This window comes from Lacerta agilis, chromosome 1 (genome assembly GCF_009819535.1).
Source record: "Lacerta agilis isolate rLacAgi1 chromosome 1, rLacAgi1.pri, whole genome shotgun sequence".
Classification (NCBI taxonomy): Eukaryota; Metazoa; Chordata; class Lepidosauria; order Squamata; family Lacertidae; genus Lacerta; species Lacerta agilis.
The window spans coordinates 48,098,063-48,110,837 of NC_046312.1; the positions used below are offsets into that span (position 1 = coordinate 48,098,063).

Genomic DNA, 12,775 nt, shown 5'->3' on the forward strand with positions numbered 1-12,775 from the left:
ATTTCTGTGACTTCCTTTTTTTTAATTCAGATGTAGCCGATGGACCCCAGAGACACTGGGGCAGGCAGAGTTACTCCCTTTTCTATGCCATGGGCTAGGAAGGGAAGTTAGCAGACTTAAGGTGAGGTGTGAAAAGGACACAGTCTGGGTTCAAAAGCAGCCTTAAAAGATTACCAATTTCTGTTAATTTTTTTCTTTATGAAAAATGAGCTGATTTGAAATACCTTCTGATTAATACACTGTTTTTTGTTTTTTAAACTGTACCTTCCCTAGGAAGACACTTACCAATGATTCAGTGGAGTTTTGAGCGGTATTGTCACATTTCGCATTCCCCCAAAGGTTGTAATGAATCTCGGACACATTACTTGCCTTTTACAACATGCTTTATTTACTATATATTATACTTTGTTTGCAGGGAAGTTTAAAGCTTTGCAAATTAATAAATAATGCCCTACTCCTTTCTCCTACGATAGAGCCCAGTAAGCATTTGAAAACGTTCATCGGCAACGGCCATCCCACAAAGTATGGAAGCTTAGCCCCAAATTTCAAATCTGGTGTCTTGACTGGGGCCATGTCTTACTAACTAGTTTGAATTTTGAAGTGAAAGCTTGGAAGGTATTGGGATAGCTAACAGACTAGCAGATAGGGCATCTACAGGAGGAGAAAGTAAAATAATTCTCGTGAGGACAAGAAGAGTGCTTTGAGTTACAGGCTTCATCTTGTTTATTTCCTATCCTTGGATGAGGATGAAAATGTTTCACTGTGCATAGTTTAGGGATTAGAATAGATTCTTCAAAGGTAGCTACTACTTGCCCTACTCCTAGAACGCTTCTACTAATTTGACTTGTTTGCCACCAGAGGGCAGTCCAACCCTGCAGCTGATGTCAGCTTTCATGGCCTAGGCATCCAATTTCTCTGCCAGTATAAGAAGAAAACAACAGTTTTTGTTAGAATGGGGTGTGACTTGCTGAGAGGGAGCTCTGTAAGTATTGCAAGAGCTATAATACTGATGAAGAGTAAAAAGGAGTAGGTCACACGTTGAGCTTGTGGAGGAAGGTGCTTAAACAGCTATGTTTCATCAACGCCTACATGGCTTCAGTTACAAGGGCTGGAAATAAGCTTGTACTCCCGTGCATATCTATCCATCAGTTCTCAGAAGAATCTGTCTCTTCGGTGGAGCCGTCGCTTTCCACATCCATTTTCCGGCGGTGGAGGAGAGGCCTCCAAGGGGAGCTGAGTCGGAGAGGGGGGCGGGAAGGCACATTGGTCGCATCCCCGCTGGCAGGGTTGGAATTGGAAAGAGAGAGCCCGGAAACCTGAGCTACCCTGCAAGAAGAAAAATGGCAGTGAGAGATCTGTCATTGCAGAATCTTGTGCACTAGTACATGGGGGAAGGGATGTGGCTCACAGGTTGCCGTCAGAGGGCTCCTCTGCCGCATGCACTGTTCTTGCAATGGAAGACTTAATGTTTGCAACAAGCCAAGAGCTTCCTCTGCTGGCATATAGCCTCCACTTCCTAAACTGCTCTTGTTTAAGTGACAGGACTCTGACTTGCACAGCTAAGGCTGCCTCCATAGAAGTTTCTGGGTTTCTCCTAAGGTGGCGAGCCAAAGTGCTGTGTGAGACACCTTTTGCACTCTTGCACAGGTGCTGTTTGTTGGGAATAGACTTGGGCTGGAAAATCTTCCAGTCCTCTGTGTCAATTAGCAGTAACTGCTTAAAAATGCAATTTGCCGTCTCATCAACTGCACCATTGAGCTGAGACGGATCCAAAGAGGAGTCGTGCTGCATAACCTGTGCCTGTAGCTCAGGGGCAAAATGCATGTTTATAAATGGAAGGTGTCGGGTTCAGTCCCTGGCATCTGCAGGCATGGCTGGAAATGTCCTTGAAGGACGAGGCACTGCAGAATAGACTACTGAGCTAGAGGGACATGTTGCCTGACCCTTGCTTTCTCCACTGGAAAAGGGACTTACAGTTTCTCCAGTTCCTGATCCATATGTGGGTCAAGCAGCAGGTCTGCCTTATCTGGGAGAGCACCTGGAGGAGGAAAAAAGCAACAAGGTGAAAATCAGCCTGACACTTCAGCAAAAGCTGCTGCCATCCATATGCCATAAGGACTTGAGAACTTCCATGTCCAGTGTGTGTGTTTGCTTTTCAGCTGAACACTTAAGTTCATAATGCAAATAGAGCCTTCTGCAGAGTGGATGATACATCCCTTTGAGAACATGCAGTTAAGTGAAGGCGATGCTGGTCAATCTCTTTCCCCCCAAAATAGGATTTGCAGGTACTCAGTTATGTTAACCTTTTACATGCTCTATTGCATATAAACCCCAACACTATATATGGAGCAACTTCTTAAATGCCCTGCTTCATCAAGAATGATCTGTGTGTGGAAGCCAGCTCCCACACCAGGTCCCCTTTCCCATGTGAGCATCTATGTAGGAACATGTGTGCTGCTCCTGGCTCCAGACCTGTATACTGACAGACAAGGTTCTGCTGCCACTAGTGACTAAGGAACTATTGGTATGCATACATCATCAAACGCTCTTTGCATTGTGAGTTTTAATGGCTTGATGCTGGTTGAGGAATTCTATCTTCCTGAGAGCTCTGCTCCCTCCCTATAGCATTCAGACCAAGACCTACAAGGCAATAAATACAGAGTTTGGGTTAGAAAAGTTGCTCTCTAAACAATGAAATAAAGAACCATCGATGGTTTGGTTTCTGACAGTAGGAAAACATGCTTGGCTAACAAACATTGCATTTCTTCTTTCCAGTGCTAGAGAGTTGGTCTTGTTTTCTGGCTTAGAAGGAGCTACCGGTACATGATCTTGGTCACTTGTAACAAGGGTGCCTATGCAGCTGTTGTCTTCTGAGGGATGCCTAATAGAAAATCTAACACATAAACCCACTGGGGTGTCTGGAGGGGGGAGCTGAAAGCAAGCACCCTTGCTGCTGTCTTTCCATTGTGTCTTCACATAAATTGCCCAATTGTGTTGAATGAAATCCTGATAGCCTGCTTCCTTGTTGCAAAGCAGTATTGACAGGAGACAACTTGGAGTGGAGGGGGAACATGCCTTAACCCTTTCTGCTACCCACAATGTACTGGATGCATGTTTGCAAGAGGGTAAATAAAGATGTAGTGGCCTGGGGTGGGAGCTAAGCTGGGAGAGCCAGTAAACTAGGTGGACCAATGGTCTGACCACAGGAAGGCAACTTCCTGTGTTCTCTGATGCTCCAAGAAATGGAGTTCTTCAGCACCCCTAGTTCACAGAAGCCTGCAGCAGCCAAGAAAATGCTCCTGCCTGCCACCAGCCTTCCACAGCCTTCAATTAGCTGAACCCAGCCAAATGCTGGGCATCTTCCTGCATGTGTAAGAAAGTCTCTTGGGAGGCTTGAATCTCTTGGGAGAGTCGGTAGGCAGCACTTAGAGGACTGGTGAATCAATATTGACAGAGGCATGAGGCTGGGCGTTGCCATCTGCCTGAGAAACTCATCCACTGTGCTCTAATCCCTGTCTCTTGTCATGGCAGGGCTGCCGCCTCTCAGCCCCTGCCTGAAAGTGCCTCCCAGTCCTCGCCTGGAACTGCCCTCGCTGCAGGGCTCCGGGGAGCCTGTGATCCCCTGCAGACCAAAGCCTATTCAAATCAGCCTGCGTGCAGGGAAGATGAAAAGGCACCAGGAGAAGAATCCGGCTTCCCTTGCCAAGACGAGAGCACCTGTTCGACTTGAGGCTGCTGCCCCTCCCTGTGAGAGGCCTCGGCAGGAAGCTGGCAAGAGGCCAGAGGCCAGGCCTTCCTTAACGGAAGGGAAAACCCAGGCACAGCGATGGCAGTGGGCAGGGCTTGCTCAGCCCATATGTTGGCTTTGCACCTTTACTGGAAAGTGGCTTTTGCAGACCTGGCTGGGCACAGTCCAGGCACCCTCTTCCTCCTGTGAATGGATGTCTCTCTAAGCCTGTTTGCAGAGGGGATTGCAGGCTTGTATGCCTGTCCCCTTTGATATATAATCTCCTTGCTGCTGGGTAAACAGCCCTGCACCAGGAGAGCATTAGCAGCTCAGATGGCTGGCTGGGGCACAGGGAGGGAGAGAGCAGTGCTGGCTGTGCTGTGACTTAGACCCTTGGCAGGCGGCTCACACGGGCCAGAAAACAAGGGATGGCAGAGGGACTGAGAAGCAGCTTCGTACAGGGACTTGCAATGGGTTGAAGATACTCAGAAGTCACTAGTACTCCTGCAAGGCCTGGCGACAAGCTCCAGTAACGTCTGAATGGTTAAAACAAAATAAAAAATTCTTTCCAATAGCACCTTAGAGACCAACTAAGTTTGTTCTTGGTATGTATGAGCTTTTGTGTGCATGCACGGCTTCCCACCTGTGTCTGAATGGTTAACCTGCCTCTGAAAGACTGTACATTCTCAGAGGGGCACAGACACTTTCCTAGTGTTACCAAACCTAGCTGGAAGCACAGATACACCTTCACAGGAATGATGATGAGAGTTCAGGAACAACACAACTCTGGAAAGTGTATGTAAGTGCCCAGCTAAAGCAAATCCTCTCTGTTAATAGAGAGATGTGGAGCTTCTTATTGAGACAAAGGTGCATTCCATCTTCGCTTTTATACTTTTTTTTTTTAAAGACACAAATCAGCATTTTTAGAAAAGACAATATGGGGTCTGTAACCTATATACGTTAGGCTAAGAAAGGAAGTGTGCCCATATTTACCTACTGGGCACAATTTATCCTTCTCATTAAAGGCAGGACAGGGGATGTATATATTGGGAGGGAGGGAGAGGAGGAGAATATATGTACAGACTTTCAAGCCTATATTTGCAACAGGAACTAGGAATTGGGGAAAGAGGGATTAAATTCCCAGGTTGCTGAATTTAGCACGCCTTACCTAGCATTCTGCATGTAGACTTACAGAATAGACAAGAGTCCTGATTACACAGCCCATGACAGGCAAGAGAAAAAGGAAGACAAAATTGCCAGTATTTTGGGTGATGAGAGGCATAGCAATAAGGAGAAATTAACAGCATCTCTCTCAACTCTGGGGTAAGCCCAGATTCACAACTGAAACGTGAACAGCAGCAAATCAAATGCCAACTCCGTCATCAGTATTGTCTGCTCCCCAGCCTTCCTGTTTTCATTTTTAAGATTGCCGCACTCATGCTCACTCATGGGATTATCAGTTAGAACAAAGGAAACGTTTTTAAAGTGCAAGACTGCTCTAGAGTTGGAGCCGGGAGCATTTCTTCATGGCATCTTGGGGAACCAACCAATCAGCATAGCGTGGATCAGGCTTCTGCTGCAAACTTGCACACCTGACAGCCAGCCAGCCACCCCCCTCCCCCAGTTGATCCCTGGAGAGGAAGAGTTGTGGCTGGACTGAACACAGGGAGGGAGGTTCCAGACTCATCCCAGCTGGTTCCCATAGTTCCCATGTTACACCTGTCTTCCCCCTTCTTTGCTCAGCCTGGGACTTATGGGTTTGTCGCGGGAACAGCTCTCCTCCCTATTCTTGATTTCAGGGAGTAAGAGCAGGAAAGAGAGATTTCATAAAAGATAGGCTTTCAGATCACAGTAAATTGGTCTGCTGAGCTAGGGAAAGAAATGGGACCATGCTGCAAGGTTTCAGTCTAATATAGGACACAACCCAACAATAGCTGTAAATTTAGCACAAAGGAATACATGAGATTAAATGTGAAATCTGATGGGCTCACTTTAGCCAATCATAATTCATTTGATCCAGTGCAGGCCACAAATGATTGGGCCAACAATTAAACAATTAATTTAAGAACCACTTCCCTTGTTTTGCAGAAACAAATCAACAAATGTATACCCAGCAGACGGCTGCAGCCAGTAACAGCTGCCTGACAAGGGGACAGGTATGAAACCCATGTTTCCAAACACGCATCTGCCACAGTCACACTTTACAACTAAAAGATAATGCATGATGTGGTCTTTAGGCAACTGGAAGGAATTAAAGTTTAAATGATGGGTTTTTCTTTCTTGTTTTTGTACTGTCCCGCCTGCCTTTCTTGCCTGATTCATTCCAAGTTTCTTTACTCCAAAGGGACCTTTTTAAAATGCTCCTACATTGTTTTTCTGGCATAATAGGTCACGGCAAAGGCATTTTCCTCAGTGGTCACTTTAAAACCTGCTGTCAGATTCCCTGGACCACATCATTGCCGGGGAGAGGGAAGAAACAGGGTGGGATTTTTCTTTACCGAGGGCTCTGTTGATCCCATGATGCTTCGCAAGAGCCATCAGAAATCCATAGAAGGTCAGTCTCTGCACACTGCTCAGAACTTCCTTCACAATAGCAGATGGGGGACAGCTAGGCAAACGAGAGGAACACAGGAAGAAATTGTGCCGCATCAGTTTCAGCAATTTCAGCTTATGGATGGAGGGATGGATCAGGTGTCACTTTGCAACATGAAGCTGTCTTTTAAAAGTACACAGGAATCTCCCCATAACTCCCTCCTCCTCTGGCCATGCGTGAATTGGGCTAGGACCCCCTTGCCTCAAGAGATTTTGGTGGGAACTGCCGCCTGGCATTTTACCAGTAAGGGAAGACTCCCTCCACCATAGGCCATAGGACAGGATCCAGTCACTTAGTCCCATTCCCTGCCTCAGGGGAGGACTGCTGCCCACTGTGGCATCAAGGAAGAAGGACAAGGACAGGAAATGCTGCCTGGACAAGCCTGGCTCTATGTGGACCCTGTACAATTCCTGTTCCTGTACTAGATTTGAATATGGTTTTCATTTTTGAGAATCTTTTGTGAGCTGCTTTGAGAGTGTCTTGGGGCTATAAAGCAGGGTATGAATAAATAATCAATCTCCACAGGCAACCATGATTGCCTTTTAATGTGAGGAGGTGAAAAGTGCTTTGCTGAAGGGCATTTCCCAACAACTTTGACCAGCAGGGACTGCAATCCATTTCTGTCAGCGCTGGCATAGCTTTCATGTTGAAGGAAGGATACTGTCAGCACTGTTTCTATTGAGAAATGGGCCCTATTTCACACAGCCTGAAACGCCCTAGATGGGCCTGAGAATACTGGGGTACTATTAAGTCAAAAGACCACTTCCCTCTGGCAGAACTCAGAGTTAAGAGGGGGCTCAAAATGTGCTCGCTTGTTACAGGGAAAACCGCCTTTTTACAGTTGTGTGCTCCTTGAGAAGTTGGTATCATAATTTCTGACACCCATCTAACTATCAGTGGTACTTAAAGGTAAAGGGACCCCTGACCATTAGGTCCAGTCATGTCCGACTCTAGGGTTGTGGCGCTCATCTCGCATTAATGGCCGATAAGTCGTACTTAGTGGTACTTAGCTGTGCTAGTTTCAGAGAGCAGAGAGGCAGCAATGGGCTAAGGATACAGGGCAACTTGCCACATCTCAGTTCCTAGATGTGATGAGTGTCTTTGCCTAGACTTCAGGGAGCCCCTCCCCTCCGAGCCCCTCCCCTCCCTGCAAGGTAGGCAAAGATGAACCATGGTTTATTCATGTTAGCCAGTGACAAGCCTTACCTGTATTTGGACTTGTCACACAGAGACTCAAGGCACTGGTAAAATGCAGGTGCCTCCACCCCATCGAGCGGGCTGCACTCACTTAGAGTCTGGCGCGAACGATGCTGCCCAGAGGATGATGTAGGCACAATGACGGTGTTTGGGTTCTTGCCCGTCAAGAGCTCTTGATAGATAGCAGCCACGCTTTCAAGGAACTCTGTAAAAACAGAGAGATGACTTAGAAATCGTGGTTATTGGCACACATGGGAATTCTCAAGGCTTGGGGACATGTGTAGCAAATCGATCCCATTCTTCCTCCTGCAGTTACTTACGCATGATACTGGCAAAGAAGCCTTAGAGCATGCAATACTGTGATTTTACTTGTGTTACTATGTGAGGAGGTGACCCAAAATTCCTTAGTGCAGGGGATGCCAACATGGTCCCCTTTGGACTAATACTATGGTATGTATTTTTGTGTTTTTATATTGTAAACCGCCTTGTTTGTGATCCTTGGATGAAGTGTGGTCTAGAATTGTAAAACAACAACAACAACAACAAGCCCCATCATCCCTGGCCATTGGTCATGCTGGTTGTGGCTGGTGGGTGCTGTAGCCCACAACATCTGGGAGGAAATCACACTGGCAACCTCTGTGCCTTAGTGACACAGCCTAGCACTCAGCCTTTGCAGGATGGGACAAGAAAGCCACAAGAGGTTTTCACAGGGTCACCTCTGAAAACCTTGTGGATGAATTGCTGGTCCTGCTCTTTGAGTGTGCTTTTTAAGGAAAATTTCTTCCAACTTTGATTCTACGAAGGAGAGTGATAGTCAAGGCCACCCAATCAGACTAGCTTCTTAAACACGCAAACTTCCATGGTCACGGAGATAAACACCACCCAAGTTAGGAAGAAGCTGTTTGGAATTGTTGGAGAAGGCAAGGGAGTTGGGTCAAGCAGTCTCCAGCCTGCAGCCCAGTGTACTTCAGCACAAATCCAAAGTAAACACAACACAGGGTCCTAAGGGAAGATTAGGGGGAGAAGCTGGCCGAAAGCACTTCCCCCCCCAGGCTCCAAACCTTCCCCGCTGTTTACTCCCAGAATCTAAATTTAAACAAGTTTGTTTATGGACCTGGCCAGCCATTTACAGATGTAGATTCCACACTGAGTGGTTTGCATGCATGTGGGCTGGTAGGGTAGCCTGGAAAGCTGACGTGCGCAGATGAGCATGGAAGTGGTGACCTGTGGTCTGTGTCTGCCGAACTCTACGCACACAACAAGAGCCTGGGAGACTATGATGCGTCACGAAGATGGGCGGCTTTCTAAGGTTATCCTGAAGGTCCAGAGTTTAGAGCAGCTTTCAGAACATGCTGCATACTTGAAATGGACCCCATTCACGCAGGAGAGAGTGACTGAGAGAGGGGTTCATTATCTGCTGTGCATTTGGATTCCATCCCTGCCCAGAGATAAACAACAGAAGCGTGTCATAAGGATGAAGCAGGACAAAGAATTTAGAACATGATTCCATCTCCCAAGAGCAATGAAATGTAAACAGGCATTTCCACACGGTTACCATGAATATACACTACTACCAAATTTCAGGGTTTTTACCACTGACAGGTGCTAGAGTCTTCACTCAGACCCATTGTCTCACTGGTTACCATCAGAAAGGAAACTGCTTTCCAGAAATAAAATACTTGGGGCTGCTTCAAGCATTTTGAATTTGCTACATGTGAAGGGTTTTTGTGAGGATGCGAGAAAACCATGTACATGATGCCTATTTGCGGCTGTGCTGGTTGTATATTGATATTTTTCTTCTCCGTGTGTTTTGGGTTACAATGCAATCTGAGCCAGCATGACCAGTGTTCAGGTATGGTGGGTGCACATATCAATGGAGGTTTGTTCACAACAGGTTTTTGATGGGGTTGCACAGAATCAGGTGTATGGTTTGGGGGTGCTCCTGGGCATAGTGTTATTTATGGAGGTGACCTCAATGACTGGGAGTGACTTTTATCAGTTTGGGTTCATTCATCAATTGCAGCCTTGTCTGGAGAAAGTGGAGCTGGCCCCAGTTACACATGCATTGGTAACATCCAGACTAAACTACTACAGTGATCTGCATATAGGACTGCCTTTGGAGACAGTCCAGAAACTTCAGCTGCCAGAATGCTTGTGGGAGTAGACAGTCTGATCATATCACACTGATTTTGCATCAGTTGCTCTTGCCACCCATTTGTTTCTGGGCTCAGTGTGAAGAACTGGTGGTAATCTTTAAAGACCCAAACAGTTTAGGACCAGATTATTTGAAGCTCTGCCGACACCCGTATGAACATACCCAGGCTAAAGACCTACTACTAAGGCTGGCAAATACCATAAACAGGGCCTTTTCAGTGTCAGCTCCACACTTGTAGAAGAACTCTGCTTGTCCCCTTTTCTTGTCATTCTTAAAAGGTAAAGGTAAAGGGACCCCTGACCATTAGGTCCAGTCGTGGACAACTCTGGGGCTGTGGCGCTCATCTCGCTTTACTGGCCGAGGGAGTCGGCGTACAGATTCCAGGTCATGTGGCCAGCATGACTAAGCCGCTTCTGGCGAACCAGAGCAGCGCATGGAAATGCCGTTTACCTTCCCGCTGGAGCGGTACCTATTTATCTACTTGCACTTTGACATGCTTTCAAACTGCTAGGTTGGAATCCTTAAGCAGACCCTAAAGACTTCTTTATTTCACCGAGCTTCTTATTTTTCAAGCTGGATCCTTGTATATGCTTTTATCTCGTGTGTTTTTATTGTGTTGTTTGTCAAAAGCCACCTTGTGAGGGCTTGCCTTTAAAGGAGAGGGTAGAAATATATAAACAAATACAGTAATAATAAATATGCAGTGAAATGGATGCAAAGTTCACACATAAGGAGGAGCCACATGCACTTTTCATGCTTTAACTTCAGTGTTTTCTGGAAATGAGTTGTGTCCGAAGTGCCTCTCTGGCTCAGGCATGTGTAGAATGAGTGACCTTCACATGCAGTTCTCTATCAGGAAGATCTGTGTTGCCCACACTCCTGCCATATTTTGTCCTGTCTATTGTAGCTATGCAGGAGAACAGTGGCATCATGAGGGCAGGGCCACACTCAGCAGAGTGAAGTGCAGGGCTGCTGGCTTATCACGTTTTGAAGTAAGTGAAGCAATACATATTACCATGTAAAAAGGGGGTGGGGTGGGAAATGGTGTGAAGCTGCTAAGTCCAGAGTCTACAATCCTAAATGGGTCACCGTAGTAAGAGAGACAAGGTTAGTAAGATGGGCTCACCTGAGTAGTAAAACTGGATTTGGAGGGCAAACAGGAAGTCTGAAAAAGACATCAAGCAGTCCACAGCATCATCCATGAGAACAATCCTGGAACGGAAGAGAGACAGATAGCTCAACAACAACCACTTGCTATGCCAGGTAACTTACAGCTGAGGCCAAGTTCACGGGAAGTGAGCAAGGACTCCTCAGAGTCACAAAACGAACTCACAAAGAGGGTCCCAGCCCTTTATAGACTAGAACAGATGCACAAGCTTCCATGGACTGGAATCCTAGGAATCACCTCTGCCTATTTCCCAAAGCAGGTGATGGGAGGCAGAGCCAAAAGTGGGGCAAAAGCACACCTTTCCTCTCTCTTCTGGTGTGCCACACTCTTCTCCCCATCTCTCTTCCATCTCACCCAGCAGACTGCCAGGGAATGAATGAGCAGAGGTCTAAACTGATCACATGTCAAGGGCTTCCCTGTCTTCCATCACTCCACCTGTTTTGGCTCTCTCCCAGCCACACACACAAAAGATTCCCTGCCTCCTGCTCTCTGCGCTCCCACCAACCACACAAATTTAGCTTGAAGGCTACAGGTTCACTACCTCTGGCTTCAGCTGTTTTGTTATCAACTGGCTAAATCTTTAAAGTGCCCTGAGACTGCTTCTGCTAAAACAGACAAGCATGACTATTGGGTCTATCTGATTTCATGGTGTGTGGAAGCAACATTAGAACTCTGTGAAAATGAAAATGAAGCATTGAGAGCTGAGCTGCATCCAAGAGACTGGGTGCTTTCAAGGAAGGATGTTCTTAACTTATTTCACTTGTTCCTAAAAAGGTGGTGATGGAGGGTGGAGGAGGACCTTCCTGACACCTAAACTTTGGAAACCCACAAGTATCAGTCCTGCCTTGGCCAGTACGAAATAAAAATGTAATACGGCACATGTAAGATACAGAATCAACATTTTCTGACAACACATTCTGGAATCCTAAAAGAATGAAGGACACAATACCTTCTGGTATCTTGGTTTAGCAATAATGGCAAAGTACTCTACACATAAAGGATAAAATGAAGGCAAGATTGCAGGAACAATTTCCTCCTGTTTTGACCTTGGACAAACACAGCTAATGCTAGCAGGAAAGAAAGGGGCTTTACTGTGCCGATCTATGTTGCAGTTCCAAATAGCGTTGATATTTATTAAACTAGCAGAACAAGATGAAAGCTAAACTTGGGATGCTCCTATGAAGGATTCAGGAAATAATCCTTTTGTTTCCTTCATCTCTCAAGTCTGGGCTGCTCACTACAATGAGTAGGGAGAAGGGAGCACTTTGTGGGGAGTGCATTAATTGTTTGGGGCCCCACATCTGTTTAGTGGGTTCTGCAGGGCACATGGAACTATCATTTGTGTTTTATGCTTCCTACTTGGTGGCAAACACTGGCATGGCTCTTGGTTTGCATCTGTTTGCCAGTTTTTGTCCATAAAAAGACCCCACACATGAAATACACAAATGAGAGCTGAACTTGAGAATGGATAGATGAGAATCATACAATTATAGAGTTGGAAGGGGCCACTAGGGCTATCCAGTCCAACCCCCTACAATGCAGGAATCCTTTGCCCAATGTGGGGCTCAAACCCACAACTCTGAGATTAAGAGTCTCATGCTGTACCAGCTGAGCCATCCCAGCCTAGAGAGATCCTGTTAGGGCAGCTGGGCCTACATCACAGCCTATGAACGCACCTACATACAGATATACAGATATTCGCTCTTCATAAAACACGCAGGGTCAAATAGGGTGAAAACTCATTTTGCTTCCATAAACAGTAAGCTCTGTCATGGCTTTGGCAAACATCCTCCAGCCTTTGTCCGTGCATATGGTTCTAACACAGAGTGAACTGTATCCTTCAAAGCAGGAATGCCTTTTACTGGGGAGGGTTTGGGACTAGGACCCCCTTGTAATCCAGAGAGAAGTCATCAGTCCTGGGTTGCTCCAACTGGT

At 46.4% G+C, this 12,775-nt stretch overlaps 1 protein-coding gene across 4 annotated transcripts in view; it reads right to left on the reverse strand.

Moving 5' to 3' along the window:
- Positions 1 to 365: 365 nt before the first annotated feature.
- C1H11orf49 (chromosome 1 C11orf49 homolog) overlaps positions 366 to 12,775 on the reverse strand; it is a 117,453-nt gene continuing 105,043 nt past the window's right edge. For all 4 annotated transcript variants that reach the window (XM_033148677.1, XM_033148663.1, XM_033148652.1 and 1 more), the window contains 5 exons: positions 10,799 to 10,884; positions 7,527 to 7,722; positions 6,226 to 6,335; positions 1,975 to 2,038; positions 366 to 1,326 (listed from right to left, as the gene is read on the reverse strand). In XM_033148677.1, the coding sequence (XP_033004568.1) occupies positions 1,146 to 1,326; positions 1,975 to 2,038; positions 6,226 to 6,335; positions 7,527 to 7,722; positions 10,799 to 10,884 (637 nt within the window). In that variant the 3' untranslated portion in view covers positions 366 to 1,145. The remainder of the gene's footprint in view (positions 1,327 to 1,974; positions 2,039 to 6,225; positions 6,336 to 7,526; positions 7,723 to 10,798; positions 10,885 to 12,775) is intronic.